The sequence below is a fragment of the Microtus pennsylvanicus genome, chromosome 7 (assembly GCF_037038515.1).
Source record: "Microtus pennsylvanicus isolate mMicPen1 chromosome 7, mMicPen1.hap1, whole genome shotgun sequence".
Lineage (NCBI taxonomy): Eukaryota > Metazoa > Chordata > Mammalia > Rodentia > Cricetidae > Microtus > Microtus pennsylvanicus.
The window spans coordinates 43,670,794-43,686,294 of record NC_134585.1 but is presented as its reverse complement, the minus strand read 5'-3'; the positions used below and the strand labels follow the sequence as shown (position 1 = coordinate 43,686,294).

Genomic DNA, 15,501 nt, shown 5'->3' with positions numbered 1-15,501 from the left:
CTCCGAGCACCCCAGCTCTGATACAGACAGCAAAGAGGAAACACGATGTTCTCATAAGTCCTTGGACTCAAGAGACACTTCTATCCTCTGATATGCTTTTGTCGTGTCATTCCTGTTTATAAAGGAGGTTCACTCACACACTGCGGAAGCTAATTCTCAGGAAATACTGCCCTGTTCCTCTTGGGTCTTAGAAAGGACAAAATGGGACGGACCCTAATCTTCTGTCCAGAAATCCAGGCCTCTTCACCGCTAATTTGTGCTTCTGCATTACAATGACTACTTGATTATTTAAAAATGCAAGTAATCAAAGTAATCAGTCCCATTTGAATTGTCCCCAGTCCCCTGCCTGTTGATGGACCAGAAGTGTACCTTTCAGGGTGATGATGATAATAATCGCAGTCCGGCCTTAGTGAATACTTACCAGGCTATTGTTCTAAGGGTTAGCTCTGTCCCAACTCATTTAATCACAAGTTCTAATGCTGAACAACTCACATTCACAGATCCGTTATCCATTCAGCTGGGGATAGTTGTAGAAGTAGTTAAAGACATGTGGGCTTTGGGATGAAAAGAAGCACTGTGTTTAACTTTGTAGCGTTGTGTTAACATATGTTTAGTGCATCACACAGAACCTATTCCATGACTGTGATGTGGGATGCTCCTTCTGTATGCTGGGAATCTGTTTTAATTACCACTGGTTAATAAAGAAACTGATATGACCAATGGCCAAGCAGAATAGAGCCAGGTGGAAAATCCAAACAAAGATAAAGGGGGAAAGAAGGTAGATTCAGAGAGACTCCATGTAGCCACCAGAGGAGTAAGATACCAGAACATTACCAGCAAGATATGGCCACATGGTAATATACAGATTAGTAGAAATGGGTTAATTTAATTATGAGGGCTAATCAGTAATATGCCTCAGCCAATGATGAAACAATTATAATTAATATTAAGCCTCAGAGTGATTACTTTATGAGTGGCTGTGGGACCCAGTGGAACACATAAGTTTCCAGCTACATGACTGTTTTTATAAAGCATCTCTCAGTTCTAGGAACAAGAGGCCACACTGTTATCATGTTCATTTATCAAGTATAGAGGCAAGTTTACATAGCTGAGGCTAAGAACTGGCTGGGCATCTAAGATGGGTTTAGGGCCCCTGGTCCTGAGGCAGCACTTTTCCCTGGGTGTCATGTTGCACCTCAGGAGTTTCACGTATGTCCCAAGCAATCTCTAAATACTTCAGGAGTCGGGCAGAGCAGGCACTGTTCACACATTTCGTCTGTGTGTTTTATTCTGACCCATTTCAAACTAATCAAGTGCCCAGATCCTGAACCGTGAGAGGGTTTCAACCGTAACAGCCCTGAGACCAAGCCACTGGAGAGCAGATTAGAGTACGCCCTTCATTTGGAGTGAGAGGGCTTTCAAGTTGTGCTAGGTGAAGTATGACTCCCAGCACAATGAGTCTGCAGTTTGTGAGTGATGACTTGCTTGCTTTCTCTCTGAATAGATTTCGGAGGCATTTCTCTTGAAAAACAGCTATACTCAATTTCACACCCTGCGTACTATTTCTACTATAAAATCCTCCTTTGCCAACGAGGCCTCTGCAGCGAAAAGGTCTTCGCCAAGAAGATCCTGGCTATAAACCAATGGGCAGAATAATAAGAAGGCCAACCCTCTCTTCATTCTGAGGTATTCACCTGTCACTTAGACACCAAACACATGTCCAGACCACATCACACTTAATTTGGCACTGAAGGAACAGAAAGTAATCAGTGATGACAACCCAATTGTCTAACTGCAGGCTCAGAGATGAATATTATTAAAATAATGAAAACGAACTAATTCAAGCCAGAAGAAACTGAACGTAAGATACAGACCGTATTCCCTTGTTCTAGCTCTGATATCATTAGGTGGGTTGCTGCTAGAATGTGTATTTGTGCACAGGGACTAGATTTGCTCATGAGACAATGAATTGGAAGTACTGTTTTCTTTAAGAAGACACTAGAAACGTTAATTCTATCTACATTTGCCGTGTGTGTGTGTGTGTGTTGTGTGTGTGTGTGTGTGTATGTGTGTGTGTGTGTAGAAGCTGGTCACAACAAGAATTAAGAATAGAATAGAATAGAATAGCAAAAGTTTAATGCAGACCTAAACAAGGATGATGCCAATAGACATGCTAATGTGGAATGTGGAAATCTCAGAGGAGACCTCAGCCCTAGACAAAGAGCTACAGGTGGTTAAGGAATGCTGAGAGTAAGAATCTCTTCCGGGGAAGAGCATACAAATTGGTTATTCAGTACCAAATGCTCTGGAAACATACACGCAAGTAGCATTGCACAGATTCAGCTGGTTGTATTTATATATTTAGGCATATATAGAGGGGAGGAGGTGCGTAGGAGAGGTTGGAGTTAGGAAAGGGAGGGGGAGTGATATAACTACATTTCAAATAAAAAATTAAAAATTCAGAATTCAAGAAGGTTGAATACAGCTAGAAGTACTAGTGCACACCTTTGGCCTTTGTGTTGTAGAGGTAGAGGCAAGCATTATCTTTGTGAGTTCCAGGACAGCCTGCTCTACATAGCAAGTTCTAGGCTAAGGAAGGCTATAGAGAGAGGCCCTGTCTCAAACACAAAAATGTTAGTGCAAACCCACCAACCTGGAAAAAAATCAAGGTGAATTTTCTATAGAATTTTAGGGACATTATCTGCACCTGTTGGTTTGTTGGTGGGTTGGTTGGTTGATTTTTTGTAGATGAAAAAGTGAGGCCCTAAGATCTGAGACTTATTCCCGAGCAGGGCAATGGCTGGAACGCTCTCACCTCTGCTTGACGCCTATTTCCTCAAAGCATATTTTTTTTTTGTTCTCAACAGTGAAACACCTATTAAAAGATAACACCAACACCCCCAACAACAATTGCAAACAAACGGCTTCATCTGAATAAACACAAAGATTAGAAGTAGACCTTGCTTATAAAGCTTTTTTGTTTGGGTAATCTTTTGTTTGTTTGTTTTTGAGATAAGGTTTCCCTGTGAAACAGTCCTGACTGTCTTGGAACAGACCTGGAGCAGACCAGCCTGGCCTTGAATTTACAGAGATTGGCCTTCCTCTGTTTCCCAAGCACTGGGATTAAAGGTGCACCACCACCACGTAACTATAAAGGTTTTTTTTATAATTTGCTCTTTTAAATTATCTTTATAAGGAAACACCACATTGTTTTCTTTGTATCTAATAACAGCTTTAAAAATAGGATATATGGCATTAAGTGAGAATCCTAACAAATTACTATTTTAATGTACATGTCCATTTTTAAGAGAGCAATAGGGGAATTTTTATTATTTATAAATTTATAATTTATTTATAAAGCCATTTATAATAGCTTTATCATCATTTTATTGGCTTTTATGTATTTTATTAGCAAATGGAAAAGGCTATACACTGGCATCTTACATAGATTTCTCTTTTATTCAAATCAAAACTATTATGTTTTAGATAGTTTTTAGGGTCAGGACTGGAGAGATGACTCAGTGGTAAAGATTAAATCCCTCCCTTCCAGAGGACCACAGTTTAGTTCCCAGCACCCATGTCAGCCAGCTCACAACCACTTGTAACTCCAGCTCCAAAGGCTTCAACTACCTTTTGTGGTCTCTGTGGGCATGTGCACACATACACATAATTTAAAATAATGAATATACATCTTTGCAAAAAAAAAGTACTGGGTAATGTCAATTTCTAGTTGTCTAGAATATGTGGGTGCTGTATAACTTCCTATTCTATACAAATGGGATTATAGTAGGACCAGAGAGATGGCTCAGTGTTTAAAAGGACTTGATATCCTTTCAGAGAACCCAGGTTGGGTTCACAGCGCCCACGACAGTGTATCACAACCATCCCTAATTCCAGTCTCAGAGGATCTGATACCCTCTTCCGACCTCCAACGGCACCAGGCATGTGGAACAAAGGCATACATACATACAAACTAAACATTCATACATATGAAAAATATTAAAAGAAAAAAACAAGAGGAATTTTACTGAACCAACTGCATTTTGCTCACAACTGCAAATATCTGAAATTGTAAGAAAGCATTCGAATTTCAAACAATTTTAGTCTAACATGATATTTGTAGAGCGTTAAAATGGATGAAAATAAAACAAATGAATGAACCATTTAATATGTGATCTGAGTGTCATGTTTCTGACAGTGATCAATAAAACTGGTGGTATCCCTGAAATATGCTGCTAGAATCACTGACATAATTCTTTCACGTATCTATGGCTGGCATTTAGACAGAAAGCACTTATGTCCATGTAAGTACACATGCATGTAAGTCCGAGTTAACTCGTCACCAACACTTTTATATTAAATCATCACTCACCCATGAATGAGTCTATCAACTGATCTCCATAACTACATTCTCATCATCTAGATATTTAAAATTACATAATTGTGAGGATTTTTTTTCACTTGATCTTTTTCTTACTTGACTAAGAATACCAAGGATGTCCCCAGTGCTCACTTGAAGCTTGATTTAGTCACACTAGCAAACCCCAGGCTCAAATGTCAAAAGGGATCAGTCAACACGGTGGGCTAACCGTGCTGCGGCGTGTGTGCTGCAGGATTCCTCAACACAGCAAAGCAAATGTTTAGTCATTACACATGCTTCCTGTTAACTCCCTAGATGGTTTTTTTTTTACCTTTGTGCATTTGAGAACAAAGTGAAGGCAGAAACGCCAGCAATCCAAGGCTTCATTAGTACAGGAGAAGCAACACTCACTTTGCTAAACAAATAATTAGAGAGATTAAATGAAAATAAATACGGAGAGGCTGAGCAGAGACTCTGAAGTTAGGTAATTATTTTAATTACTCTAGTGACTTCCACCAACCTTCATTACCAAGCACAGATCAAATTTCAACTGTTTTATATAAGAGTATCATGAGCCTGAGCTCCATGGGCAGGCGCAATAGCTACGATACCTCAGAAGCAGGACATTTTCTTCAAGCTCCTATCCTCGGTGGTTTCCATTTCAGCACCTGATAAAGTCTACATATTTGAAGGTGATACATTTTTACACTGGGAAGTGTTCAAGTCTGCGTTTTTTGTTCTTCTGATGGACATTCTTAGTAACTTTGTATCTTTACTTAGATTTGATCATGGATGATTTGGGGTCACATTTTTTTTTGCCACTGAATGTAAAGCAGTATGGCCTATTCTGCCATTTGAAATAAATGTCACTTGGAATCATATCATCCTTATTGCATATGCTTTATTTGGGGTACACTAAGCTTTCCACTTCTGCTTGTACCAGCTTAGGAAGAGACCACCCCACACCGGTGACCCACCCTACACGTGGGGTCACTCTTGCCAGTCTTGCTCAGAAAATACTTTGCATTTCAGCCTTATGACGATTATGATGCACAGAGGTCTCCAGGCTGATGCCAATTCTTCTGGTAGATATCTAACTTTCCCCTTTTTAATCCTTTCACTATCCTATGGAGTATATGTACATTATTACCCCATGTTCTAGATAAGAAAACTGAGCCTGAGGGGCGGGGGGGGGGACAAGGAGTGGAGAGGTATACCACGAGGCAGAGGAATGAATGAGAACAAAGTATTATGTATGAGGAAGGCAGGAGGAATCCCATGACTTCATGTATGTTTACTGACTTTTCTGTTGCTACGCTGAAACACCGTGACCAAAGTGGCTTACATAAGTACTTATGGGGCTTACATTTTCGGAGGTTGTGGATGGGGAGCAGAAAGAGTTTTCAGGAGCAGGAAGCTAAGAGCTCACTTCTCAACAAGTAGCCAAGCAAGCTCCTCTCAGAGTCTACCCCCGGGACACACCTGCTCAGCAAGACCATACCTTCTAAGCTTTTCCCAACCAGCACCACCTGCTGGGGACCAGCTGGAGTGTTTAAATACATGAACCTAGAAGAGGCTTTCTTATTCGAAACTAAGTAATCCAAAAAATTAAGCAGACTTTCAGAGGTCCATTGACTCAGTATATAGAAGTAGAAAGTGTCCTGACTGACAACCAAACCCAGGAACTGAGACAATCCCCAAGACAGGAGATGGATCTGAGCACATGGTGAGGATTGTTCTAGATGGTTTCATGCCAACTTAACAAGCTGAGTTGAGAAAAGGGACCTCAATCACGAAAATGCCTCCATAAGATCGGACTGTAGACAAACCTGTAGGGCATTTTCATTATTAGTGATTGGTAGAGAAGGCCACTGCCCATTATGAGTGGCACCTGGATCTCTAACAAAGGCTGAGCAAGTCATGATGAGCAAGCCAGTAGGCATCACCCCTCCATGACCTTTGCATCAGCTCCTGCCTCCAGGTTCCTGCCCTCTTTGAGTTCCCATTTAATCTTCCTTTAATGATGGACCAGGATGTGGAAGTATAAGCCACTTTCCTCTCCAGTTTGCTTTTTGGTCACCTTGTTTCATCACAGCAATAGTAACCCTAAGACATGGGCAACGGGAAAGGATATGAATTCTATATGCTAGCTAACATCTCTCGTTAATTTTCACATTCGGTTGACTGGTAAAGTGTACTGTCTTTGACTAGCCCTGTTCTGGAGCAAACACAATTCAGAAGAGGTTTTATGGTATAGTGGAACTAACAAAGATATCCCTACTAACAAAGGTTAGCTATGCTTTCAACATGACTCACTAACCACTGAGTTTTACTACCGCTATCACAAGGCAATTCTCTTCAACCGCATTTAAAATGTCCAAAAGAATAAGGAAGGTTTCCGCAACTACTTTGGTAAGGGGAGGGGATCAGGTAGATTTGTCTGTGACCTTCAGGACTTTAAGGAAAGCTTGTAGCAGCTTCCCTCCCTTCCCTCTCCCTCCGGATGCTGGCGTGTACGTCCTGTCCTGAGGTAGAATACGGGCAGGGAATCCAATGGAAGCACTGTTTTCAGGTTTTGGGCTCACCACTAGGGACAGTTTCGGGTTCTGGAGGTCACAGGGAAGGTGGAACCGAAGGGTAGGACTTCCTTGGGTTGGGGGGGCAAGGGGAAATGTTTGAAAAGTCGCTCCTAGTTTTCGGCAATCTAAGAGGATCTTTCTGAAAACTCACAGCCATGCCGTGCCAGACCATGGGAACTACGTGAAGAGGAGAGAGATGGGATGGGCATCTACCCCCCATAAGGACAGCCTGGGGTGCAGCTAAGAGATCCTCAACAATTGAGAGCGTCTTCCAGTCACTGCCATGGCTCCGCTTGTCATCCTCGGACAGGCTTGATTTGATGGCACATCTTCCATCTAGGAAGAGCCATCACTTGCAACCAGGCGGTGTTGACCAGGTGTTCAGAGAGGAAGTGGAGGGTTATAGCCAGGGCACCTGCGTTCTCTTTCCACTCTGCCAGTTACCACTGACCTCGGCAATCCTTTAAGTCTCCATCTTCCACTCCCTCATGCAGAAAATGAAGGTGACACCACTTCCAAGGCCTCCTTCAAAGGATCCCAGGGCGGATCACGAGGAATAATTCCTAAGACTGCAAACACGGAGGGCTCCAACATGAAGAAAAATAAGTTAAACCTACTCAGCTGGAGTTTCCAGAAATTTCTTCCCCAGAGATCCAACTGTGGCCAGGCAGCGCCAGTTCGAATTGATTCATTGCAATAGGCTGCCACACATGCCAAATACCTATGTGCGGGACCCCTCCATCCCCGTGGGTTTCTGTTGATTTCTCCCTTTCATGAAAAGCGGTTTTTGTTGCCGAGATTCTGTACACCAACTCCACAAGCTGGGAGCCTGGGAAGGGACCGTTTTGCCTCCTCCGCCTCTTTCCTCCCTCTCCCCTCTTAAGGTCTCTGGAGTTGTCCGCATGTGAATTGGTTTCTTTGGCTGATCACCAAAGACCCTGCAGCATTCCCGAGAGCTGAGCCCTCTGGGCGATCTGAGAACAGCATCCCCCACAGGCAGAGGTCGCGCAGCCCCACGGGGACATCCTCCCTCCCGCAGCCTCTGGCCGCGGGGAGCACTGGCTCAGACCCCGCAGAGAGCTTGGGCCCTTCCCGCCTCCGCCCCGCAGCCCCTCTCCGCCAGTAGCAGCGCTGCTATCTTCCCACAGGAGCACTGGGAGGACGCTGGAGTCTGCAGCGCCCCCGCCCCCTCGCTTTTTCTTTCTTTCCCTGCTTTGGGATCTTGCTGTCTGGAGCCGGGAGAGGTTCCGAGAAGAAGAAAGCTAGGGGCGCGAGCGCAGGTTTCTGCCGCGGCGCGCGAACGGAGCTAGGGGAGCAGCATCCTCGGTGTCCACTCAGGATCGCAGCTGCACTGACCGACATGTGACGGAGGAAAGCCCCTCGCATCATCTGTCGCCGCCTCCAAAAGGGTCCCAGAGCGCTCGCCGAGGCCGACATCCGGAGCTGCTTTGCCAGCAGCGGTGTGGGACGGGAGCGGCTAGCACACCGGCTCGCAGGTTCCAGGCTCGCACTCTAGGAAGAGCGCAGCGGAGACCAACGCCTCGCTCGCACTCGGCACAACTCCGGGGCCGGCAGAGCGCTGCTGGACCGCGTCCAGATTCCCGCCGACTTCAACCAGAGTGACCCACAGCTCCAGCCCGTCCCTCTGCACCGCCTAGAGTTCCAGATTAACCGGAATCTGCGCCGACCCGCACGCCCAGGTCCCCGCAACGCCCCGGGCTGGATGGAGAGCGCGCCTGCCGCTGCTCCCTAACTGCTGACGCCGCCGTCCGAGCCGCACACCGAGGTCCCTCCTACACCAAGGCTAGTCCTTCTTGGGGGTTTTGGGGGTGCCCTAGACGCTGGGGAGCGCGCACCATGAAGTCGGCGCTGTGCAGCCGCTTCTTCATCCTCCTGCCCTGGATCCTGATCGTCATCATCATGCTGGACGTGGATCCCCGCAGGCCCGCGCCCCAACTCACTTCGCGCCCCTACTTCTCTCCCCACACAGTGGGCTGCGGGGGCTCCCGAGTCCCGCTCCGACGGAGCAGCCTAGGGCGTGACGCTGCCGAGAAGCGCAACGAGTCCCGGCCTCCGCTGCAGCCGGAGCCGCGGTTGCCCACCATCTATGCCATCACGCCCACCTACAGCCGCCCGGTGCAGAAAGCCGAGCTGACCCGCCTGGCCAACACGTTCCGCCAGGTGGCGCAGCTGCACTGGATCCTGGTGGAGGATCGAGCCACACGCAGCGAGCTGGTGAGCAGCTTCCTAGCGCGGGCCGGGTTGCCCAACACGCACCTACACGTGCCCACGCCGCGGCGCTACAAGCGACCGTGGCTGCCGCGCGCCACCGAACAACGCAACGCGGGCCTCGCCTGGCTGCGCCAGAGGCACCAGCACCAGAGCGCGCAGCCCGGAGTGCTCTTCTTCGCCGACGACGACAACACCTACAGTCTGGAGCTCTTCCAGGAGGTAGTGGCCCGGCCCCCCGCTGGGGGGACAGGGGCGGTGGGGCTCCAGGGGCTGCATCCCCTTTGTGTTTCGTGTACACTTTTGAGTTCTCAGTCCTCCGTGCACACATCCCGGACTCAGCGTGGAGCACCTACAGGATGGGCAGTCCCCAGCCTCCTCCTCTGGTTGTCATGGGTGGAGAAGGGGCTTTGTGGTCCAGGGGGAGGAAGAGTTGGCCTTTGGATATCTTGCCCTGTCCGCGACTGGACCCAGTAACTAGCACAGGTGATTTGTACAACTGGATGGAGCCCAAACCTGGAGCTGGGCTTGATTAACTTGTAGGTTTTAACAGTGCCTACAGGTGATTCTGAGTTGAGACGCGTGTAGGAAGGGGCTACTAACAACTCAGTTTTGGAACCAATCTCTTCTGGTACAGTCAGCCAGCCCCCTGGTGCTAAATTAATCCTTAGAGCAAATACTCATATATGGGGGGGTGCTGGTCTGCCTGGCCCCTTTTCTAGACCATTCTCTGAGACCTCTCTGGCTTGGAGTTTGTCTGGCCACTCTTGCTTGGAGCGAATGCTGCCTAGCGTTCTCTGAGGTAGATCCTGAACACCAGCCGCCCCCTGCTGCTGAAGTGGCCAATGTTCCCTGCAAGGCCACCTGCGTGTGCGCAGCAGCGGCGGAGCAGGTGGCCTTTCTTGAGGCTGATCTATGATAACGCTGTGGGTCTATGAAGGAAAATGAGCTAGAGCTCTTGTCCCTTTTTTTTTCTTCCCAGCACTTAGTTACAGCTGAATGAAATCTTGATTTCTTTGCACCGTGGGACTGTAATTCTCCACCTGAAAGTCCTTTGCATCCAGTCTCCTAGAGATTCCCCCAGCTCCTCCATTCCCTTAGGAAACTGGACGTTCGGGAAATACTATCTGCGCAGGATACTGGGTTCATAAAACAATCTGTGTATCCAGCAGGCAGATGACCCCCACCTCCATTCTGTCACCCAATGTCAGGTGGCTGTCTTGGCCTCAGGACAGTGGCTATACCCTTTCTGTTTAATTTTTGTCTATGCGGTTTTCAAAACTCTGTTTTTAAAAAGTTAGTTGCCACCTTCATTTCTACCCTCTCCTTGAATAAAAGAAGCAGTAATTGTTCCCCATTCTCTCATTCCATGGGACTTGGTTTTTATGTTTCCCCAGAGAAATAAGTTTGGTTTAGTGTGTAGCATGGCTTTTATTATACCCACGATTAGAGCTACCAAATGATTGTTTTAAAGTTGGGCTTTTATTTTGAAGATGAGTGGTTTCCCTGTTCTTTCCACTAAAAGGAGGACTTGTGCTTTGAAGCAAAGACCTTTAACTCTGAATGCCTGTTTATTTTTAAGCCAAGTCTTCTTTATTGCCCATCTCCGAAGTTGCTTTACCTATGATGTGTGGTCTTGTTGAAGAAAAATGGTGCACATTGCTGTTAATTAACATTTGAGGGGGCTAAACTGGAAAGGGGGAAGACTGCCTTTATCCAGTGTTCAGCTTGCTGGCAGGAGGTGCCAGAGGAGTAGAGAAGTTGGCACACACAGGCAGGGAAACAGTTCAGATACAGTCTTCCTTTGGGCCTTCTCCTGCTGAAAGGGAGGCTTGTGCGGAGCCTATTAAAGAGGGAAGGAAAAAAAAATCCACTGATTTTTTTTGTTTTGTTTCAGTATAAGATGCAGGACACACTGTGTCTCCTGAACCTCTGTCTCAGACAGCAGTTTAGAGCAAGCACCTTTCCCCAGCGCTGCCCCAATTCCCTCCTCCCAGGTATATTTTTTTTACAGATGAGGCTTTTTTAAATTATTGATATGAGTTTCATATTTCATCTTCCTTATTGCAATCCTGTTTTTCTTACATGACACTCAACTTGATTAGTGAGGCTTATGTATCCTCTTGTATTCTTTCTAGAATTTGATGTGTATTTCCCTCTAAGCTCTTGATTTCATTGGTGGGGTGACTCACTCTGCACCCCTTCTGGAATTAATGATTCTATGTGGACTGCAGTCTAGACAGTGTTCCCTTGGAGAAAATAGAGACGTCTATAAACTCCTCAACACTGTAGTTCCTCGGGGGGAGAAGGAGGGAGGCTGGCTACAGAGTGGACTCCTAGATCTCAACCCTTTGTATTGATAATATGCACAAATTCACTTTAAGTAATTAATATCATGTAAGGAAAGAATGTCCCAAGCCAGGCTTCGTCGTTTTTGTTCATAGAGCTTCTAATCTCCACGGTTGGTGAGAGAGAAAAAAGAAAAACAGATAAGATAAAAGGAGGAAAATGAACCAGGTACAAATTAGCTCACCAAGAATTGGCTGCAAATGAAGGATAGCGAAGGATGAAAGGCCTCCAAATTAAATTAAAGACGCAATCGGCAATCTTCATTTAATTATTCCTCCCTGGTAACTGGAATACCATCGGTTTTTTTTCCCTCCTGTATGGCTAATTTTCAGCTTTCCTTTTCAACTGAGCCATGATGACAGGGAGGGAATATTGGCACAGAATGATCTCGTGTGCACAGTCAAACCCATCTGCAAATGAAGCTGAGTGTGAGCCACAGCCTCAGAAGCTGTCTAAGTAAGCAAGGAGGAAGTAGTGGGTTCTTTGCTGGTTTCAAACACATCAGCTCCTACAGTTCTCCCTGTGGACATCGACAAGTTTTGTTTTGCATGATGGGTCACTGGTAATCCTGCCTGTCTGCATTGATCAAGCTTTCTGAAAAAGCTTATTTGCAAAGGATTTAGGCTGCTTTAATAAAAGCCACAAGTACAGATAAATGGGACTTTATACCTGGTCATATTTTCAATAACTCTATCGATCAGATGTCTGTTCCTCAAGGCTTTCCCAAGCTTAAACTAATGCTCTTCGGCTGACTGTGTTTTCACCTTTGGAGATCAATTGAATTGAAAAGGTTAAAAAAAAAATAGCACTTTCCAAGCAAAAAAACCCAAAAACTTTAAAAATTTAACTTTAATGAGATGAGACAGGAAGATGAAACCAACTAAGATATTCAAGCGGCGCGGGAGCCAGTTAATGAGATGGTGTGGGAGGTATTTTCAGCAAGCAAGGACTGAAAAGTGGAGAGGTCCCTGGCTGGGATATCTTTCCGGATGCTGTTAATCTATTCGTGTGCTAGGCAGACAAAGCGAGGGCATCTAATTCCATAGTATTATTGCTTTCTAAAGCATTCCTGTGTTCCCTTCTGCAAGTTAGTTGCTGGAATCATAACCCCAAAGACTTTTGGGGTTACAGGGTTGGCAGCCCCTCCCAGGAGGCACTAAGCACATCCTGAGAGGAGGCCTGGTTTTCTTTCTTTTTTTACCCTGACCTAATTGCCTAGCTTAAGGGAGTCTTCACAAGGAAGCCTAGAAGCTTCTCATAGGTGTAGCCCAGAAAGGCTACCCAGAGCATACCCCTTGGATGGTTTGTCTTCCCCTCTGAGAGTGTAGTAATAGGCCATAGAACTGATAAAACTTGATTTCATCCCTTTATGGTTTTTTGTTGTTGTTGTTACTGTAAACTGCAGTCAGTCTTCTGAATGTTAGATCTTCAGGTTTTCTTCATGCTCCCTGGGTGTATATTACTTGAATTATGGTTCTGCTTTGATAGTTTTCCTCAGAGACCAGTGGCCTCCATTTGGATTTTGAGGTTTTAATGGGCCAGAAATAATAATTTGGGTTTAAAAGACATTGCCGACCTGCCTCTTCCCATTGTCTTTTGCTACCATTCTTCTCTCCACCCTACTTTTCACTGATGAGTCTCTCATGAATAGGCATGAAGGCATGCCCGGAGTATCATTTGGTGTGACGGATGTGTGTCTTCGAAACATTTAGGTTGTTGTTTGCAGCTTCTTGGAAACCAGAGTAGGTGGCTGCGTTTTCCTGTCTGTTCCACTTGCCTCTCAATTACGAGCTGGTAAATTTTCTCTTGTGTGAACAGTAATAGAATAGTAATTGCTTTTAAGACAGGCTGAAAAAAAGCAAACAGAACAAAAGTCGACGGTCTCATTTAACCACCGCAGGCGGTGTTCAAGGTGTGTGAGTGCATGCCCCAGGACTCGGTACTGCCGGGCTGTAGCTATTGAAGCCTTTCTGACTCTAGGATATTTTGCAGGCTGATAAGGAAGCACATTATTGTATGTTTGATTCACAGGGCCATTGAAGCATGAAATTTAGGTTTTGTATGGTTCTCAGATTCTCTCCTAAAACATAAGGAAAAATGTTACAACAGTCCACAGAATGCTTTTCCGATTTACAGAAGGAAAACCATAATTGTTTTCTCAGTCGTGCTTGCTACGTTTTCTATACAGTTTTAAAATAAGTGTCAAAAATATTCTCTAGACCATTATGGAAAACCACAGCCAAAAACATGCAGAGTTGTGGAACCCAGTCCCAGGTGATACATCTTCACTACAACTCCTGCACCGCCGAAGGCTCAGGGATCATTGCTGAACAGGGAAGCAGAAAGAGCCAGAGGGCCCAGGAGGTAGCTGTGAGACTGTGTCTCCTGGAAATGTCAGACACTACAGCCATGATCAGAAGACAGCTTTCAAGCCTTGGTCCTCTCCTTCCACCAGGGATCAAAGTCAGGTGGCCAGCTTTGATGGGAATCACCTTTACTCACTGAGCCGTCCTCTCACTGACCCCGCCCTTGGAGCTTCACTTACAGTAACTCAGGCTCACTGTGCCTGCTGAGATAGCATCCCCTCACCTCTGTGTTTAAATAGAAAGGCAGGCTTTTGACGAGTAAAGGGAATTTAAGCTAACGCAATTTCACTACGGTGCCGTGCAAAGGTCATATAATTGGTAGATGCAGGATAAGAATATGAATCTGAGTACCCTGGTCTAGCCTGAACCACTGGCTACCTGGAAGCTCCCATTTAGTATTCACAGCTGTGTGAAACGTGACTTGAAAGTAAGGAAAACATTGTATCAACAGGGTCTCCTGAGGTGCTGGCTGTCTCTGCCACGCTTGGTCTTCCTTCTTGACTACATCAACTCTTTTTAATATTGTCTTTTACACTCTATGATGCAATCAATACTGGGGACTATATTCAAGTCCTCCTTCATTCCAGGCAGATATTTGACCCCTGAGATCTATTCCAGCCCCACTTTGCCCCTCTTTTTCACTGTTTGGTTTAAGTTGACAAGAATTATAGACATGTGTGCAACATGGTGTCTTGATCCAGCATCTACTTTAGACAGACTAGAGAAGGTTAGCTAGCAGTCACCTCACGTAGTCTTTATAGTGGCAATATTTAATATAGTCTCCAATTTTAAAATATGTAATGTCATTATCTAGACTTGCCATGTTGTACTATATATGCTCTGAACTTTCTCGACTGAAATGTTACCGATTTCAGGCCACAAACCCCAAACTCGCGGCACCCTCGCATCTGACCTCAGAACTATCCCACATTCTCCCTCACTGTCTCTAACTTGTGAGTCATTTGATTCTAGAGATTTGTTTTCAAGACAGTTGAAAATTGCTACATTCGTATGTGAACTAGAGTCAGAATTTCTAAAATGGTGCGTTCTTGTGAATAGTTCAGGATCTCCCGAGTTGGAGAGATGGCTCAGTCAGTAAACTGCTTGTCTTCAAAGCACACAGACCTGAGTTTGGGCCCCACAATCCATGTGCGGTGTGTTTATAATCCCACGTCCCCGGCCTCACTGGCCAGTCAGCCTAGCCTACTTAAGAGGTTCAGGTCAGTGTGAGATTTGTCTCCAGAAACAACAAACAAAAAACAAGATGGACGACATCTAAGGTTGTCATCTGGCCTAAGCGTGTACACAGACACACACACAGACATACACACACACACACACACACATTGCCATGGGGGAGGGCATGCACTACACATACTACATACATAGCTGAGCATGTATCCATGAACATGAATCCATATACACAAGCACTGTACACACATACCTGAACACACATAAACACTGCACACACACCTGAGCACACAGGTCCACATGTATGCATGTATGCGTGTGTGCATGCATGCATGAGCGAGCACACACACACACTTCTGAAGATAAATAGTAAGGTATGAGTGTGTATACAAAAAACTTGATCTCCTAGGCTTCTGTCTTATCACCA

At 45.5% G+C, this 15,501-nt stretch overlaps 1 protein-coding gene across 1 annotated transcript in view; it reads left to right on the top strand.

The window, feature by feature from the left end:
• Positions 1-4,842: 4,842 nt before the first annotated feature.
• B3gat2 (beta-1,3-glucuronyltransferase 2) overlaps positions 4,843-15,501 on the top strand; it is a 98,466-nt gene continuing 87,807 nt past the window's right edge. The window contains exon 1 of the mRNA XM_075980578.1: positions 4,843-9,390. Within this exon, the coding sequence (XP_075836693.1) occupies positions 8,797-9,390 (594 nt within the window). The 5' untranslated portion in view covers positions 4,843-8,796. The remainder of the gene's footprint in view (positions 9,391-15,501) is intronic.